Source organism: Pagrus major, chromosome 9 (assembly GCF_040436345.1).
Source record: "Pagrus major chromosome 9, Pma_NU_1.0".
NCBI lineage: Eukaryota > Metazoa > Chordata > Actinopteri > Spariformes > Sparidae > Pagrus > Pagrus major.
In genome coordinates, this window is record NC_133223.1 from 13,922,569 (window position 1) to 13,942,400 (window position 19,832).

Below are 19,832 nucleotides of genomic sequence, written 5' to 3' on the forward strand. Positions count from 1 at the left end.
ACAGTCACTTGCCTATGGATGGCGTAAGAGAGCTGAAACATAAGTTGAACATGACCCTTTAAGTCTGAGAGGAGTAGAAAAAATAAGATTTTAAAGATGTCTCGACACACTAAAGAGAAATACGACAACAAAATATGTTATAACATATGAAAGAGGCGAGTTTAACCCTGTAAGTAAATATGAAAGTAGGAAATATAGTCTAAACTGTCAGTGCACAGATGCCAGTGTTCAGGAGGCAACAAGATTTTTTCCAAATCTAGTTAAATTCTTTGTGATGCTTGATATCTTCATATCTCTCTCTCTGTGTGTCCGTCCCAGACAGCAGTGAGCAGCTGTCCAAAAACAAGGCGACAGCGGAGTAACTTCCCAGTGTGCTGCACGATAAGTGCACACTTTAGATTTCTGACGGCTTGAAGTCAAAGTGAGAGAGTGTTCCCCCCTCAGATCATGAAGGAGTGGGTTTGTTTGTAGTGCTTGAACTGTAAAGAGCAGAGAGACATTCAATGAATCATTTCCTTTAATTAGCTAGAGACCAGCGTTATCAGCGACCTATCAACAGAATTTTATGGCAACCCAAATACACGACAGCGAGCAAAACAAGCCCTGACACAACAACAATCCCTCTGATCACTCACGTTGCGGATGGGAGGAGGCGGAGGTGGAGGGTTAAAGGACTTGCTGCTGAAAGACAAAGGGTGGCAGTTCAGTCTGAGCTCAGTCTGTCAATAAAACATCGCTGTGGGCAAAACAAGAGTTGGACTGAATGTGAAACCCTCACCTTTTGGTTTTCTTGTCGTCTGTTCAAAGAAACGACAAAGGAGAAAAAGTCAAGTCAACTTTTTTTCAAGATCACTATCATGCTCGCCTGAGAAGACTTTGCCTCTTAATCTGGCAGCAGTAATTAGCTGGATAGTAATTAGTACATTTACTCAAGCATGTATTAACAGTCTTGTTCCTGTACACCTGACAGTTTTAGTCAATATTCACTCTCTTTAGCTCTCCTGAGGGAAATAATTGTCTCTTTAGCTGCTAAATGCTCCACTATGTTCAGCAGCTCGTCGGTAACTGGCTCTGTCTGCTGTTTGGTGCTGAGCACTCAGTGTACTCTGGGTTTTTAAAGCTTTTTCACTAATGAAATCTGCCTGCTGCAGCTGGAAAACAAGGCCACAGAAATTGGCATTTTTTTCCCCCATTGTTTATAGATATTGATCAGAGCTACAATTTTACTTTAGTAAGAGTTTGAATGTGAGTCCTTTACTTGCAATGGCACAACAGAAAAATAAGAACAGATCAGTATCAGAGTATAACACCAAAAGTTTATTGTTATAACATGTGTCTATGTTATAACGAGTTATTTTTACTTTATTACATCCTACACACTTGTCGAGCCCTTCGCTTTGCCTCTCACTTAATCATAGTTTTATATTTTAGACTTTTGCATGGGAGATTACAATTCAGTCAAAGACATTAGTCAAAGACTTAAGCTCCTGCTTTCTTTGAAATAAAAATAGAGTTGGAAAAAACTAGCAGGCTACTTTAAAAATGTTAACTGTAATCCTCTACGGAAATTGTATCATACAGAATATTTAATCATGTTGTTTCTCAAGATACATCTTCATCCCTTGACCCAAACAAAGATGGAAGATAAAAGTTTGAAATCTCAACTGTTGACTGATCTGGTTCCTCATATTTGCCCAGGTAAGTGAACAGACACGCACCTTGAGAAACAAGTCAAAGCTGTAATTCACTGCGGACCAAAGGGAATATTTAATATATCAGCAGGATAGAGGAAGGGGTGAGTTGCGAGGTTTATTAAATGACCTGTCAGGTTTTAACCTTGATTTATTTTTCTGATTCAAATGTATTCATTAATGCAACTTCTCAAATGTAAAACCAGTGATTACATGACACACACAGCGAGCTTCACACCACTCACTCTTGCAGCAGCCTTGGCGTCGGCAGCAACACACACAGATGCAGCCGAAGATGACGAGCGTCAGAAAAGCAGCAGCTCCTGCTATCAAAATCGTCATATTCAAAGGATCTGAAAGGACGGGGAAGAGAGTATATGCTCAGTCTTTGGTAAGAGGAGCATAACGTGTTAACTCCAGAGAGGAGTTATATGAAAAACTTACATTCAATAACTTTCAGTTGTTGGGCCACGCAGCTCTTGGGCGCCCCGACGCTGTTGGAGGACTCACAGCGGTACATCCCTGCATCTGTTTTGGACACACTCTTGAACTTCTGCTCCAGACAAAGACAAGGTGAGAGGTGAGTTACAGAGAACAACAGCTGGTGTCTGAACATATGTGTATGTGTTTTACTGTGTACTACTCACCAGTGTGCCCTTGTTCGTGTCCACGTTGTATGGAGTGTCTGCTGTGGCCGTCAGAGCCCTGTTGTCTTTGTACCAGCGGTAGATGGCAGGAGGCACACTGAGTTTGTCCTTACAGTGAAGCTCCAGGCCCGAGCCCACAAACACAGAGCTCGGCACCTCGCAGGATGGGACATGAGGAGGCACTAAGGAGGCAGAGAGGAGAAAACAGCACGAGTTACAGAAAAAATACAGGTTTTTTCATTGTTGGGAAGACAAATCCACCTTAAAAAAACTTTACATATTGCTTTTGTTGATGCACTTTGGTTCTCTGTGAGAGTGCTAACGATTCATTTGCAAACTGATGCATTTAACTGCTGAAAGAAACATTCATATTAATTTGCTCAGCAACAATCTACACAGTACTCCCTCCTCGATCAGGAAATAAAAACAAGTTTATGGCATGATACAGGTTGTCTCTTTATCACAGGGCTGACATATATAGATAATCATAAGCCAGTCACGCTCCACATGACATCACCTGCACGTGTTTGGACTGAAAAGGAAACTGGAGCCTGCAGATCCAAACCCAGGACCATTTTGCTGTGAAGTGACAGCACTTACCACTGAGCTGTCATGCTGTCAGTGTTAGATACCAACAGATGACAACAAGGCCACAAAAAACTTTTTCTTTTTTTTTTTTACATATGCAGGAGTGCTCCCCAAGACCTGTAAACACACTCAATGAGTCAAATTGGTGAAGTTACCCTTTAAGTAAAGACACGTTGACATGAAAAACACATTTTACAAATTCTAGTCCTGTGTCCCTGAGATTAAGCTGTTCGCTCATGTATTTTTACATGCTAAATATGTTCAAAAGATCTTATTTTGGTATTTTTATACCAAATCCCCCTATCCTCTTGTAAAATGTCAAGTCATTTCTGATGACTCACTCAGCTGTAATTGTAATCCAATCAAATTTCAATGATTACAAATTGAATTGATTGTAACTAAATTCCAGATATACCTCTTCAATCAGATATACAGAAGCAGAGGATGCCCTTACTGCCGTTTCACTGTGACTGTAAAGGCACTATTAACTGTCCAACAGGAGGCTTCCCATCATACCAAGCACATTGAGGGTTACAGACGCCTCTCCGAGGTTGACGTGGTCCTCGCTGGCTGTCACCTCACAGCGGTATTCCCCCGAGTCTTTCTGTGTAACAGAGTGTATCGTCAGCGTCGCTCCCTCGATCTTTGCCCGTTCTGCATACGACCCTGCAATGGAAGGTAATGGAAAGAGGATGGACAAAGCTTAACTAACCTAAAGTGCTAAAAAACAGAATGAATCACAGGTAATGATGAAGGGGTGATGGGAAGAGGGGCAGCAAAACATCAGCTTTTTTCACACAGTAAAGGACTGCTGTCACACACCTGTGAATTTGTGATTGAAGTACACAAACGTGACGGCCTTCCCCTTCTTCTTCCACTCGATTCGAGGGTTCTGATCTTTCTCCGTCCTGAACTCACAGGAGAGGACAGCATCTGGAGGACAAACAGAGCAGCAGGTGTCAATCCACAGTACATATATCTTTGTTCTGGTTTGAATTTGCAGATACATTTTTCACATGATTTGTTTCAAAATTTGTTGCTTGCTCGTCACAAATGTAAACTCATTTCCCCAATCTTTTATCTTAGATGATTTTCCAAGAAAACCTTAAAAATGTAATATCTGTTACTTTTCTCATGAAAGAAGAAAGTGGTTATTAAAGGTGTAATTATTTAAATCTGTTTAAAATCTGGTTAAATCTGTTTTGTCTGTTGATCTGAATGATTTATTTTTGAATGAGAAACATGCAAATCAGAGGATGTCATATCCCTGTTCCTGTCTCATCTTTGCCCTCAAATCATTCCGCAATGTGCACATTAATATAATTCATATTAATACTATTCATGATTTGGTTTCATGGTCATATTTAACCACATTTTGTATTCAGAATTTGTTTTTCATTCCTGTCATTTGGAATAGGAAGGCAAAATGAATCCATACAAAGTATATGGTGGCATGTTCAAGCCAAAACGGAGCGTTAATTTGCTTTTTAATCTTCAATTAAAAAATTAACATCAGTCACAATGGACAACTTTGTTCCTTAAAGGATTTAGTGGCATCTAGTGGTGAACACTGAAAACGCTAAAAATACAAAAAATACCAAAAATGCTAAGAACACAAACATTCCTCTCTAGAGCCAGTCACTACGTTTACATGATGTCAGAAAAAGTTGGACTATTGTGTTAGCTTAAAACGGACTTTTAAAGTCCATGTAAGCATGTTAGTCCGACTGAAATCGTGCTAAATCGAATTTCTCAAAGTCGTCACCACAGTCCCCCGTGCCGGGCATTCAAATGAAAACCTGAATGTAAACATTATATTCCATTTCTGCCAATCGATCCCACTAAAGCTTATTCAGTGGGACTTTAAAGTTGTGTTTCAAATCCATGATATTCAGAGAAACAGCAGTCTCACCTGTGTGTTCGTGGACCTCCACTTTGGGTTTACTGCTGCTGACTGTCACTGACAGACACACAGGACCTGCAGGGGTGAGACGATCAATCAGCTGTTATAAATTAGACTGTTTTTACTCTCAGTCACCAAGTACAACAATCTTACTTCTGCTCTCTCACACATCTCAAACATCTCCCTGTATTTAACACAAATGCTCAATATATCTGTAGTTTCAGAATGTGGGATCATGGGAGACCAAAAGCACAAACAGACAATATTAAAAAGCCAAACTACGCATGCATCCTCACCATGTAATACACAAGTAGGCCTACAACATTAACAGAATGTCTGCCCACACACACACACACACACACACACACGTATAGAGTGTGGTCTGGTGGTACCAGGAGCGGTGGCGTGCAGGAATGCAGGTGATGGATGACTTTGACAAGCTGCTTAATCCCGACCTGATAACCTCTTTTAAGTGATCTGTCCCTTCAGTCATTACACTCACACACACACACACACACACACACACACACAGCACAAAAAACATTTGAAGTGATAACTCGTACGAGTCTTTTCAGTATGATAAAAAGTGGCTGTAGAAAGTTTGTTCTTCCCTTTACAAAGAACAGCAGATGTGTCAGCTCAAGTTAATGCTCATTATGATGGATTTCAACAAGTTTTCACAGAAATACCAGCTTTACCGAAATGTGGTTAAATTTGGTTTGAAGCGTCAAGGCGGGTGATAGCGTGACAAAGCAGCTGTCCTCGATAGCCTGAGTCTCAACAGCATAGAAGTGGATTATTCTGCAGATTTGTGTGGTCTCTATTGATGTTTTACTGCTTTTTCTGTTGTGAAAACTTAAATCCAGTGCAACACACTTCTATTCAAGCTGTCCTCAGCTGTTGTTTCCCATCAAAACTACTTTTGATAGTCAGAAATCCAGGACGACAGAGAGCGGAGCGTAAAAAGAGATGGCAAAATGAATTCCTCAAGGAGAATCACTGAAGGAGATTTTATTTGAGGAATATTAATGTATGCGTCTGATTTGGTATTATCAAGATAAGCTCAAGAAGAAAGGTGTGACTGTGTGTGTGTGTGTGTGTGTGTGTGTGTGTGTGTGTGTGTGTGTGTGTGTGTGTGTGTGTGTGCGTGTGTGTGGCGTACACATGCATGGAGAGCATGCTTTTCTTCTGCAGACAAAGCAGCTCTTCATGACAGTAACCTTATCCCCCTCAGCTGGCACACACACACACAGATATCTGTATGGCACACTTGTGAGGCTCTATACTGATTGAACCCTTCACCCTCACCCTCGGCTCCATATGCTTTACTTTGACCCTCAGCCAAGCCTGAACCTGATTCTGATTGTAACACTCAATGTGGATCCTGAAGCCTTTAAACTAATCTTGAACATAAATGTAATATATTTTAAAATATATACATACAAAAATAAATGTTCATGTTATAGATACATGGTATTCTCCATAATAACGTTATTATTTTTGGGAATGCATTCAAATGAGTTATTTAGGATATTAAAAGCATTAGAAAGTGCTTAAAATCAATATCAAATCAATATCACGCTTCAAATATTCCAAACACACCCTGAACCAGCCTCGTCCTAACTGAGGAAGGATTCCAATCTTTTCAATCTCTGTGAGGTCCTCATGAGTAAATACAACAAAGATCAAAACACACATGTAAAAGCTGCAATTATCAGCATAGAGAAAGTTTTAAATTCCCACAGCAGCTTCAAATGCATTTTTTCCAGATAGCAAGTGGCCGTTTTCATCTCCATCCAGTAAACAACAGGGTCAGTCAGGGGCTATCTTCAAACTGAAAGGGTGGGATCCCAGACTCCTCCGCGGGGCCACGTGACGTGTCTCATCAGCCTGCGGATCTCGGGTTCAAACGGCATCAGAGCGGGTTCAGTGTAAACATGAAGCCCAGGCACAGCCACTCCCTGCACAATCTCAACCCCCTGATGGAGTCCCTGAACACATCACACCTCCCCACCCCCCGCATGTGTGTGGACTTAACGCGCACAAACACAAATGACACAAACTAGTGATCAATAAATCTTATGGCAAGTCTGTATCCTGCATTTTTGAGGGACTGCACAAGAAATACTTGGAAAAAATAAAACTTGTCCTAAAGGTGCACTATGTAGTTTTGGAGAAGAAATTCCAACAAATTTCCAATACATTTTTACAAAAATAATGAGGTAATAATTCAAAGTCAGACATAATTATTTTTTCATAACTGAATAAACAAGCTGTTCACAGAGGAAAATAAGTTCCCAGAACACTGTTTGAAGCTAGAAAGGTGGCAGGGTCCGCCACATATAAAAAAAAAGTAAAACACTATGAAAGTGTGTTGTCCTTTAAGGTCAGTTTGTTTATTCAGTTTATTCAGTCATGAAGACAAAAAGAGTTTGTATATTTAGTTTGTTTAGGCATAAAATTCAGTCAGTGAAGATCTTTGTCTTCTGATCAAAACGTCTTCCCCAAACATACAAAGGGTACCTTTGATCTTAAATGTTAAAGAAAGAAAGCAAAAAATGATTCCAATGACATTAAAGTTAATTTTTAACATTTAACTTTATGTGTTTTCCTTTATGACTGGGGAACTAAGTTGTATCAATACTGGATGAAGGTTTTTTCAAGCGGAGGGTCCAAATAAAATGTTGATGACCCTGAAAAGGGCTTTTCTTTTTTTTTAAGTAAAACATAGATTATACCCCCCTCCCTTCACCAATAATTTCCATACAATCCCTAACTATCTTCTTTAGACTATGCTTTCATTTTTTCTGTTTCAGTGCACAACTTCAGAAACTTTTACATCTTACGTTGTATTGATTTTTACAATCAAAGATCAAAACTTTAAGTGAAGTAAAATATCTGAGGCAACAGAATCCCCTGTGAAAAGGGATAATATTCCCAATTAATAGGAGTATCCTATTACAACACACCAATGAGGCTACAGGAGTGTTTACCATAATATAAACTGGCCATAACATACTCTGTTAAAAAAAATAATGCACTTCTTCCTCTAAAAAACCTCTAGCTATAGGTCTGTTATGGTGCCTAAGCCTATTATAGCCTCTTCATCAGTCATTAATAACTTTAGCAACTTGTTTAATGAACTTTCTAAAACCAGTAAAGAAAAGAAAAAACTCACAGTGCAATAAAGTGATGAGAAGAGGCAGCGCCAACATCTTCAAGGTGTTCATGTTTAGTCAGTTCAGCTCCGACCTGAGGTCTGTGGGTGTCCGCTGAGTCTGGATGAGACTAGTTTTACTCCAAACTCCCTGCAGCTTCTTCAAGTTACATCTGCAGCACGCACACACTCACGTCTCCTGGACAACTGACGCGAGCAGGCGGGAGAGCTGCTGTGCTGCCTGCTGCCCTGAGACCACTACCCTCTGAGGAGGCAGAGCAAACAGGAGATATGAGCTCCTTTTATTTTGACAGGGGTCTGTTCTTTGATCTGCCCTGTTAGGATTGTTGCTATCTCATGCAGTATCTTTAGGACAATCTTCATACTTACTAGTTAATTTTAGTTTATCTGACTTTATTTGACTCTATTGCGTGAAAATATTCAGGATGACACAATAAAGTCAGAGACTGATTTCTATTGTGGTCCTTTGTGCAACGAGAACAAAGATGCAGGGGTCTAGTTGTAAAGATGTGACAATGTCAAAGGGTTTGCGCAAAATCTGAAGCACAACTCATGTTTATTGAGCTTTAAAGGTTCAATGTGTGAGAATTGGTCACCTGTCGAAGGTCCCTCCAAACAAATAGGGGGAAGCATTTCACCAGAAGCCCCGCTATCTGCTGCTCACTAGCTGCTGCTATTTGCTATAGCTATCTGTGGCTGTATCTATTAGCTGCTGTTTACTAGGTAGCTTGCTTAGCCTTGCAGCTAGTGGCTCTAAGCTTACTTGTTGTCCACAGACCAGGAGATGTGTCAGGAGAGGCATGAAGTGGGAGAGGAGCAAGAGAGAGGCTGGTCATCACCAGCCTGGAAAATCAGCATCGAGCGATGAATTAAGGTTTTATTCGGACCAGACCAGAGGTGAGGATTGTTGGAACAGTGGAAAGACAAATAACAAAGTATTTGGTGAGTTTTACTTTGTTTTTGACCATGAGTTTCAGCTTATTATTTAGCTGTGCAGCCCACAACTTTACTGTTTTGGTTCACTTTCACTACTCTCATAGTGTTGTTTTGGTTGGCAGTAGACAGAAAAGCTCAGCTAAATAGGCAGATATTTATGTCGGGAGGTTGGTTGAGAACCAGAAAAGAAGAAGAGTGAATATTATACTTACATTCATCAGGTGGACACAAGCACGGCTCCAAATTAATGATAATGTTGCTCCACATAGCTGCTGGATGTGTAAATATGCAACTATTTGCTGACAAGTTTACCATATTTACTTTAATACTGTGTTCAGAGCTTGTTTCTGCTGCTTCAGAGTGGCCAAAAGACAGTTATTGCAAGTTGCAGTACAATTTTGAGGTACTTTATGTTTTACAATTTATTTCATGCTATTTTATCCTTCCACCCCACTACATTTCACAGTAAACTTTTTTCCCACTGTTCTCTCTGTTGATTCAAGCCATTTTCTTAGGAACAAATACATTTAGTCTAACTTTAATCTTAACTATAATTGTATTCAATTCTGGGATCTCATACTGGAAATCATGTGACACTCCATCTGAATTTAAAAGATGAAAATCACCATAGTTGGAGTTTTCGACATGTCAACAGAGGTGAGTGTAATAGGAGGTGCAGGGATGGGACAGCTGCTGGCTGAGCTACTGTGTCCTTGGCTATAAGGTTTCTCACCACCAGCGCTCACACAACAGCACATTGTCCCTCGCTCTGGCTAATGCGCACACATGCTTACATTTGTGACCATATGCACACACAAAGACACACACAGGGGCCATACGTGCTGACACGTGTGCATAAGCACACACTGAGAGAAAGAGCGAAATACAAGCTCACAAAATCTCTGCTGCAGCACCTGTTCACCATCAACAATCCCAGCTGCCCTGCAAGTCATGTTACACACAGCAACACACACACACACATCCATAACAACAACTGCTCACTTTACACAAACATTTGGATAAACAATCTCTCCCACGTAGTGAATCTGATTTGAACCAAACACACATTTGACTTTAAATGCATCGTGATCTTTGATGACCAAAGGCCAGTTCAAGTATCACTTAAACAGCTGTCCTCCTCACACTTCACTACTGTTTGTGCCAACTAGGATTATACCTGGATTAGAGCAGGGGTCCTTTTTCTGTGAACTTTAACCCTAGTTTAGTAGTAAAGCTAAAAAGGATCAAATGTAATCCTTTAAAACTCAGTGAAATTGCCAGTTTGATTCACAGAAAGTGTTGAGATTTGCACAATATAGAGCAAAAAAAAAAAAAAACAGACTTAAGCTTGCCAGCTCTAGGAATGGCACTATGAAATATAGTTAATCACTGAGACTTAAATCCTCACAAAGTTTTATATAATAAAGGTTTAATTTCTATTGTTAAATACCGTATTTTAAATGTCATGTCACCCAAGCCAAAATATTCATGCTGCAACAACCTATGGGACCCACGTTAGTGCACAGAAACTCTCATGGACCAGCAGCGTCACTGTGTCTTACTCATAGGTGGTTGGTGAGGCTGAGGATAGATAGGAAAGGCTAAAACTTGGCCAACAATCGTACTAGTTCTAACGACCATGGAGGATAATAATATTAATAATATTTTTCAGATAGCTCAGATGGAGCTCGGGATTTATCAGGCGGACAGCTGTTTTACTTCAAACAATTTCACTGAACCAATCTAAACTGTGTGTGTCCTTTGGGATGTGTGAAAGAACGTATAACTTTGATCAACATTACATTCTGACTGATCTTGTCAGCCTGTTGAGAGACTTAAATAATCAATGAAGTTAAGCTGCTGTACTGTAAATATGCATAGGAAAAAGTGAGTTTTTGCTACTGGGAGATCGCTGCAGGAAATGTTATTAATATTTCCTCATTAAATCTGTATTATTTTACCCATCCACTGTTAATCAGAATGCTCATTTTATGATCAGGCCACCTGCAGATTATCCTGTGGATATAACTGAGATCTGGACATCACTGTGAATTATAGACTAAAGCAGTAAATTTAGCCCACATTACCCACCGCCCCTGGTATTGCTTCATGACCGCAGTTCAAATTTTGCGGGAGATCTTTGCTGCATGTCATCCTCTCTTTCTTCTCATATTTCCTGTCTGCCTCTCCCCTGTAATACACCCGTTTCAAAGCAGATATTATGACTTGTCAAAGCAACAGAGACACAGGTGTATGAATGCTCCGTCCCATTTAAAGGCTCCATTAAGCTTTACTTTTGGGCCTAGGGCTCTGGAACGAGCAACACTGAATCATATGCGACCATCATTAATATTTTTGACTGCTGCTGTGTCAAAATGTGTGCTGTGAAAAAGGTGTGCATCAAATAAAGGCAAGACATGCCCTAAAACAAGCTATAAAAGTCCCAAGGATCAAGCAGCAAGTATGCCATAAACCTAGCTTGAGCAATTTTTGTCCAGCAGTACATAAATCAAAACATTTTGCCTTTTCTGGTTTACATTCATTTTCCCTGGCATAACCCACCCTCTGTTGGCAGCAGTCCTGTGTTTCAGAACAACACAGGGACATCTCAGACAGCCAAATTCAAAAATGGGTGAGCTGTAAGAGTAACTGAAGTGACGAAATATTGATACTGACTCAGTGAACCTAGTTTCTGTTGTGACAAACTGCTTTGAGGAAAAAGCCTTGACGCACACTACACCCCTTAATGTTTACCCTCATGGTTTTTACTGGGCAGGTGTATTTCCTTACGGCTACAGTGTGCCCCTTTCTATGTTTTATTTACAGAGGAATGGAAGAATACTTCCGTGAGTTGGCAGTGCAGACAGAAATGCAGTGTATTACTAATAATACCATTGCAATATAGTTAATTATTCTCTGTACTCTCACAGGTCAAAGTCCAGATCTACTTATCTGGAAAGTTGCATGTCATCTATTTCATTGCTAAACTTCCTTCTTTGTCTTTTGGAGGTAAAGCACAAATTGTTTTCAGTTATACCCAGTTTTACTCTTTGCTCCCCAGCCAACCTTCTTCTTCAGCCAATTTCAATTCAAGAATCAATAAACATCATCTACACTGTTTATCGGACGTACACGTGTCTGGCATCCAAACCAGATGACCTTGAAAATAAATATTAACTTTTATATCTCTATACTGAGAGTATGTGATTGTTTTTCTCAGGTGTAATTGTTAGATGCTCTCCCACTTGATTACTTCTTTAGAAGAGCCTTGACAAGTGGACTTTCTACCCTCTTAATTATGATTGAGCTCGTGCCAAGAGGAAACAAAGAGAAAAAATATCGGCCTTTGACAAGATAAGGTAACGGGAAGGCTCGGTATTATTGACTCACTGAAAGGAGAATGAAAAATGGGTAGGGCTTATTCTCTTCATAAAGATTAGAAGTACCATGACCAAGCACAGATAAACAGCAGTCGCAAAGACGAGAAGGTGGAAGAAAGTCACTGGTACAAGACGCAGCGTACTGTAAATCACAGTCTACAGACAGATCGTACAGAACTGGTCAGAAGATCAAGATGAAGACACTAGCATTGCTCTTACTGAGCCTAACAGGTAAGACACCTTACTAATGTCTTTTTAGAAGATTTCTGTGTGTTTTTATTTTTTTAAATTTTTTTTTTGTGGCTTGAAAATTTGCTCTGTTAAATTTTGCATTAAGTTTCTGTTTTCTTAAACACTTCCTAATCAATGTAGATTTCGGGTTTCGTCTCAGCACAATGTCAGTCACATATTTGCTGTGAAGACTGAAGTTAAAACATGTCGGCCAATAATTTGAACTTTGTCACGTTCTTAAAGAGAGTTATTAACAATCAATGTCATTTCATTTCTTATCTAATCAATCTGTCATTTGTGATTGTTCAGGGTTTACAATAGAAATGCAAATATGGATTCAATATTTGTATTTCTTATTCATCAACTGCACATCAACATGATTCTGGTTGTTCTTGCTTTGTGAAATAATGGGTGCAGGCATGGAAGGGTTATTAAAATCAGGGTTCATAGGAGCCCAGCGACTCTTGACATTTCTTGTTAATCTTCGACTAAGAGATGCAAAGTGACTACAAACAGACGTGAAACTAACCACAAAGAGACATAAAATGACCACAATGACAAGCAAAACAGCTATAAAGACACTCTAAACAACCGTAAAGACATGTAACTAACCACAAAGGACATAAAACGATGACAAATGTACAAAAAACAACCACATAGAGATGCAAAATGACCACAACAAAAACATAAAATGAACAGAAAGTGACACAGAATGACCACAACGTGACACAAAACAACATCAAAGACAGATAAAATGACTACAAACAGACAAAAAAAACAACCACAAAGAGTTACAAAATGACAGTGTCTTCCTCCTATGTAGGAGCATCTGGGGCCTTTTACATATCTCTAACCAAAGACCAATTGCCTCATAACCCGTCCATGGGTGGGGGTGAGGGAATCTACCTTATTTTGCAATCAATTTTATTTTTACATTCTCTCTTTGCAGTGGCTCTGGGATTGCCAGCACCTCCTCCAGGAGTGCCACAGAATCCTGTCTTGGTTGAAGGAGACCTGCGCCCTCTGCTGGGAGATGTGCTACCTGTGCAGGGTCATGTGGTGGTGGACGATCCTGCTCCACAATTCAAGCCAGAAGTTAAAGCCGAGGCCAAGGTTAAGGTGGAGCCAGAGGTTAAAGCAGAGGCCGAGGTTAAGGTGGAGCCAGAGGTTAAAGCCGAGGCCAAGGTTAAGGTGGAGCCAGAGGTTAAAGCCGAGGCCGAGGTTAAGGTGGAGCCAGAGGTTAAAGCAGAGGCCAAGGTTAAGGTGGAGCCAGAGGTTAAAGCCGAGGCCGAGGTTAAGGTGGAGCCAGAGGTTAAAGCCGAGGCCGAGGTTAAGGTGGAGCCAGAGGTTAAAGCCGAGGCCAAGGTTAAGGTGGAGCCAGAGGTTAAAGCCGAGGCCAAGGTTAAGGTGGAGCCAGAGGTTAATGCAGAGGCAGAAGTTAAGGTGGATCAAGAGGTTAAGGTAGAGCCAGAGGAGATAGTGCCAGAGCTTGAAGAGAATCCAGATGTTAAGGTAGAATCAGAGGAAAAGGTGGAGCCAGAGGTCATGGCCAACCTAGAGGTCAACGAGAATCCAGAGGCTGAGATGGAGCCAGATGTTCAAGGGGGGCCGGAGCCTGAATACGAGCCCATGTTTAATGAGGAGCAAGGGGTTCAAGAGGAGTACCAGGTGCAAATGAACCTCGAGGACGAGCCTGAAACAGAGTTTGAGAGGCACATTGACATGGAGGGAAAGTATGAAATGATGACTGAGCCAATCATGGAGCTGGAGCCAGAGGATGACGACAACATGTTTGGAGATGAACTGGGCTACACGGAGCTGTCAGAGGTGGAAAACTCTATGAGGGGGGCATTTCAGAATGACGATCCTGCCATTCAAATGCTTCCAGAGGAGGAGGGATTTGCTGAGGAGAGGTTTTTAGGGGAAGAACCAATCATGGAGCTGGAGCCACTGGATGAAGACATGTTTGGAGAGGAACCAAGCAATACAGAGCTCGAACAGGCGGAAAGATCTTTGATGGGGGCATTTGAGAATGAAGATCCTGCCATTCAATCTCTGCCAGAGGAGGAGGGACTAAAGCCTGAAACAGAGGTTGAGAGGCACATTGACATGGAAGGAAAAAATGAAATGGTGGGCGAGACAACCATGGAGCTGGAGCCAAAGGATGACGGCAAAATGGTTGAAGACGAACCGAGCAATGAGGAGCTGGCAGAGGTGGAAAAGTCTTTGAGGGAGGCATTTGTGGCTAAAGATCCTGTCGTTGACCCTCAGCCAAAGAAGTAAAAGGCTTGTGAAGAGAGAAGTTTTTAGAGTAGGAACCAATCATTGAACTGGAGTCTGAGATGAAGCAAGAGAAGGTCCTGTCATGGAAGAAGAAGGGCCAGCATTGGACATTGTGGAGCAGTGTTAAAACAACACTCAATGGCTCATATGTACATTGAAACTAATTGTAAAAGTGTGTAAAGATGTCATTTGTAAGATTTCTACATTAAAATGTCTAAAAACAATTAGATCTTTGTTTGGTATTTTGTTGAGTTGTGCAGTTGCATTATATCAAATGTTTCCAACATTGTTCAAACCCTAAGAAATCCAAATTATTATTCAACGTAACAGTGTTTTTCACTTGGTCACCTGCCTCTATAACTTCCAGGAGAGAGTGAGGAAGAAAGATGGTGAACGAGACATAACACAAGAGAATAAACCTTTAATACATGACCTCGTACATGAACATTTCTGCCTGAGTCACATCCTTTTCATCAGCAGTGGTTATTGCTCAACAGTGAAGACGACAACTCCTGTGGTCCCACGACACGGCACATCTTTTGTGTTGTTTTGACAGAGAGACCTTGCAGATATTACATACTGTGCATTTAAAAGACACAATATATTGTTTACCACTGTCCTCGAGAATGACAAAGACACACATTATTGTCTCCTTAATGCAGGAAAACATCCTTTGTGCCTATAATAATCACTTTGTACAGCACCTTTAAAAACAGAGTTTGACAGACAAGCAAAGGCAGGAAACTCAGGAAGGCAATATAACAGAATAAACACTCAACAGTCAAGCCAAACAACATAGCTAGCCTGAGGAGAAGTTAAAACAAGAAGGCAAAGAAAAATGCAAAAACACAACGTGTCAATATGAGTAATAACAAGTAAAAAGCAATAAAACGGGCAAAATCCCCCAAATGCTCTGCAAATAAAGAGATTTAAAAGGGTGACGTCACATAACAGCAAGACTATAAAAGTGGGTTTTAAGAATTAAAAACTGTAACATATCCCTGATGAAATATAAATCATTGGTATGAAGTGACAACAACATGGTTAAGGTTGAGGTTACGTTGTTAGGTTTAGGGGAGCTTCGCCATATTGATCGATCGTGGTCATGCTTTAAAGAAAAAATCAGCTGTCTCCCATGTTACAGTCGAATGTGTTGTGACCCATCCATCCACTGCGGACTTTGTCGCTCAATAAAAACGTCACGTGACTTCATTGTTTGCTGCCACAATACTACCACTAGAAGGCTTTTGTCACTTGAATGTAAAGAAATGACACTTTGGAGCTACTTGCTGACACAACTGATACTGTCTTTCAACAACCTCATATTTCCAGTGTAAGATAGAAGCTACAGCGGAGGGAGAGTAATCAAAAAGAGAGGATTTGATAATAACGACACTCAAAAGCTCACTTTAACGTCAGCTGAACTTATAAATATGCAGTGGAAGTATATTTGTACATAAGAGGACTAGACATTGTTCCCTGTCACTTGCATTACAATTGTGGTACACAGGGATCTCTTCATACCCACTTTGGACAAGAGGAATGACTGCAGCGACCAATATCTGTTTCACTGTGTTTTTTTTATTTTATTTTTAAGATAGATTTGAAAAACATAAACCTATTTTTTAAAGAAAAAGATGACTGAACATATTGTAGTTTCTCCTTCTAGCCACCTGGGGGAGCTATTGTCCTGGAGTGACATATGAAGGGAAGTGTTACCTGTTCTTCAGAGGGCCAAAGAAGGCTGCAGATGCAGAGGTATTTACATGTTTTCCTTTATCTTAAAGATGCAGCATGAATACATATTTATAAAACCAGACTTCCCAAGCAACACACAGTGGATATTGTGTCTGAGCCTCCTGTTTTCCTGTTTTCTATCTCTATTTCATTGCAGTTCTTCTGCCAGGAACATTTCCCTGGTGGCCATCTGGACTCCATCACCAGCCAACACATCCACCTAAAGCTGATGAAGTTGATCCTGGAACAAATACGGTCGTTCACACACACCTGGGTCGGAGGACTACGATATCTGGATGTATGTATGTTCAGTGAGGGAGTGAGGGGTCCAAAGATCAAATACAAATGAATAATCTACCCCTCATGATTCACACCATGACAGTGGTTAACTTGGCCTTTGTAAATAGAGAATGACTGAAAGGTGACCTGTGGAGTATTCTTGTTGACAAGTAAATGTTTGTTTACCTAAATGCATTGTGTGCATCTTTGAGGCCTAATACATGTATTGCATTCATGTTCTGCCTCGTAAAAAGTTAGCATAGCCATGTTTTTATATATATTTTGAAAAATTCATTGTTTACATCCATGTTTGCTAGCTTGCAATCTTCTTTTTTCGTCATTGCCAGCACATTGCTACACGTTTGCCTTCAAATGTTGATCGGTGGAATATCATGAAACTGTTGGCAGGAGTGTATCACACGGCTGCATGATAAAAACAAAACAGAGAAACTCTGTTGTGCTAGTACTGGTAAAAAATGACACAGGGTACCTTTAAGTAAATGACTCCTCCATTTGATTGCATTAAATGAATCTCCTGTTGTCTGTCAGACTGATCGCTTCATCTGGTTGGATGGATCCCGCTGGAACTACACTGATTGGCTGATAGGGGAGCCCAATAACACGTTAAATAAGGAGCACTGTTTGGAGGTGCTGTCATTTGGTAGGAGTCAAATTGTTGTTTAAAGCTGAACTGACGGGACACTCATACTTTTATGTTCTACCAAATCTGAATATTGAACACTGTAGCACTCTGTTTCTGAACTGCTGTTTGTTTGTCTTTCAGGAAATGGAAAGTTCATTGACTTCACATGCTGGGAACCACAGGCTTTCATCTGCTCATACACTGAAAAAAGTCAAATGTAAAAAAACAGTAATATTCCAGCGGCTGAAAAGTCCCAAAAAATACTGAAAAATAACAGAAAATATCTGTCTCATAAAAATACTGTAATTGTGCATAATAAAACACAATTTCAGCTTTAATTTTACATTAGATCTTGTTTATTTTTATTTTTGGCCTTGAAATGTTTAATTAAGGATATTTACACTTGGAAAGATAGTGAAATTACATTTAAATGTGGTTGAACACTTCAATACAAATAATCAGGCTTAAAATTGCAGATTGTAACACTGACCTCACTGCTATAACATATAAACCGGCGCAAAAATAGCAATTATCGTTATAAACCAGGATGTTCCGAACAGAAGTAGTACAAACATTAACAGAACGTAACATTTGCATTGTGGAAGATAAAACAACAAACTTAACTTACTCAGCACATTGCATGATGGGAAACGTGGGCCTACTCTCAGTCTGTAGCAGAAAACACATCACAGCTGAGCAGATGGTGGAGCGGGGTCAAGTGGTGTTTACAGTAAAGTTGCTAGTTTGTGAAATACGTGGGTGGAAAGTTGATAAAAAATACATTCAGTCAACATTTTTGTGATGAAAACTTCCATAATTATACAAGAAATGTGTCAGTTTTTACAGTGTATCCTCATCAGTGAATGGACAGTGAGCACATTACCGAAACGCTTCCTTGTCTGATATGATGCAGCGTGTGGCGCTTTTTTTTAGGTTGAAATCACATTTTGGAAAGCAGATGGACTGACAACACAATGACTTAAAGGGCCATAACACAAACACAAACACTACGAGAAAATCTGGACTTTGTAAGCATTTTGTATATTATATCCAAAGATAATATTATTTGTTTTTGATAACAAGCAAATTTTCTGTAAATAAAGTGAACATGATGTTTTATTCTCAAGCTTTGAGTTTATTATTACTCTTATGAAAAAGTACATTAAATTACAGCTGATATAGGTGTATTTATAGTTCCATGTGCAGTGTGCACTCATTATATCATATTTACATTATTTCATCTTTGAAATTTCATCAATATTTATTTTTTTAATCCTTATGTTTGACTTTTTTATTCAAATTATTGTTATTGCACATTAGCCTTTTAGCTCATCCTCATCTATAGTGGATTATTTAAACCTCCCAGAATATCACTGGTACCCATCATCTACAGGGCATCAGTGACATCGGAGAAGTGAGCTGTCTGCACAGAGCTGAAGGACACTAACAGACGACACCCACCCAAGCCACAGTCTGTTCACCCTGCTGCCATATGGCAAAGGATACAGAAGTATCCGCTGCCGTACCACCAGACTACAGAGCAGCTTCTTTCTTCAGCACTACACCATCAAAAATAAGGTTTTTCTCTTGAGAAGCATAAAGGGCCTACAACTAGCATTTTGTTGTACAACCCTGTGTTGTAAATGAGACAATTAAATGAACCCTGAACCTTGATTTGATTAGATTGAAGCCATAAAATTTAAATCAAATAAAGTTTTATATAAAATATATGAAGTCTGTGTCTCCTTAAATATATATATATATATTCTAAACTGCACCAATTATATCTTGATTATACACTGAGTGAAATGTCACAAATTTCAAGTGCAGAAATCAAAGTATGCTGTCGAGTACAATTAGTCTTTTTTATTTCATACTGCGCCTGAAAATCTGACTTTAGTAGATTAAAGCTTTATTGTGCAGCTAGAGCAGCGCTGTCGCCCTGCAGTGTGGAGCATTTTTGAGGTTTTAATGAGTGAGGAAACAGTGACACAACCTTCAGTCCGTTGGGTGTGTCTAAACCTCCAGTCCCTCCAGGACCCATATAGGGCAGGCAGACCTCATTCAACTATGGAGTCCAAGAATTCTGGCTTACTCTGGCAGATCAGGGAACAGTCGCTCTGTCTGAGAGCAATTTGTTCTGGTGCCAAAAATGTTTCAGGGCGATAAAAGCTGTTCACACCCAGATTTCAGATTTCACGTTGACTGTCTGGCTGGATAAATAAGTTCAATTAAGTTTTACACTCGTTGAATTCCAATCATCACCTACTCTTTATAATGTACAGGAGCTTAGTGCTCATTAACTGATACACTCACACACTCACGCTGCACATGCG

General features: G+C 40.0%; 2 protein-coding genes across 2 annotated transcripts; one reads left to right on the forward strand and one right to left on the reverse strand.

Moving 5' to 3' along the window:
• Positions 1 to 393: 393 nt before the first annotated feature.
• Positions 394 to 8,059, reverse strand: jam2b (junctional adhesion molecule 2b). Its single transcript, XM_073473587.1, has 10 exons — positions 8,008 to 8,059; positions 4,839 to 4,904; positions 3,749 to 3,859; positions 3,443 to 3,592; positions 2,339 to 2,520; positions 2,136 to 2,244; positions 1,937 to 2,044; positions 779 to 797; positions 636 to 681; positions 394 to 479 (listed from the first exon to the last, which is right to left on the reverse strand). Exons 1-10 carry the CDS (start codon positions 8,057 to 8,059, stop codon positions 441 to 443), a joined length of 882 nt encoding a protein of 293 aa, XP_073329688.1. The 3' UTR covers positions 394 to 440.
• Positions 8,060 to 12,443: 4,384 nt separating this feature from the next.
• On the forward strand, positions 12,444 to 15,061 carry LOC141002300 (uncharacterized). The gene is made up of 2 exons (XM_073473588.1): positions 12,444 to 12,554; positions 13,504 to 15,061. Exons 1-2 carry the CDS (start codon positions 12,518 to 12,520, stop codon positions 14,835 to 14,837), a joined length of 1,371 nt encoding a protein of 456 aa, XP_073329689.1. The 5' UTR covers positions 12,444 to 12,517; the 3' UTR covers positions 14,838 to 15,061.
• The last annotated feature ends 4,771 nt before the right edge of the window (positions 15,062 to 19,832 follow it).

Excerpts from the sequence above, each read along its gene's own strand:
- jam2b (XM_073473587.1), bottom strand. The coding sequence starts at position 8,059 with ATGAACACCTTGAAGATGTTGGCGCTGCCTCTTCTCATCACTTTATTG. Across the intron at positions 4,905-8,007 it reads TCTCATCACTTTATTGCACT|GTCCTGTGTGTCTGTCAGTG; the intron begins GTGAGTTTTTTC and ends TCACCCCTGCAG. Across the intron at positions 480-635 it reads CGCCTCCTCCCATCCGCAAC|TTCAAGCACTACAAACAAAC; the intron begins GTGAGTGATCAG and ends TGCTCTTTACAG.
- LOC141002300 (XM_073473588.1), top strand. The coding sequence starts at position 12,518 with ATGAAGACACTAGCATTGCTCTTACTGAGCCTAACAG. Across the intron at positions 12,555-13,503 it reads GCTCTTACTGAGCCTAACAG|TGGCTCTGGGATTGCCAGCA; the intron begins GTAAGACACCTT and ends CTCTCTTTGCAG.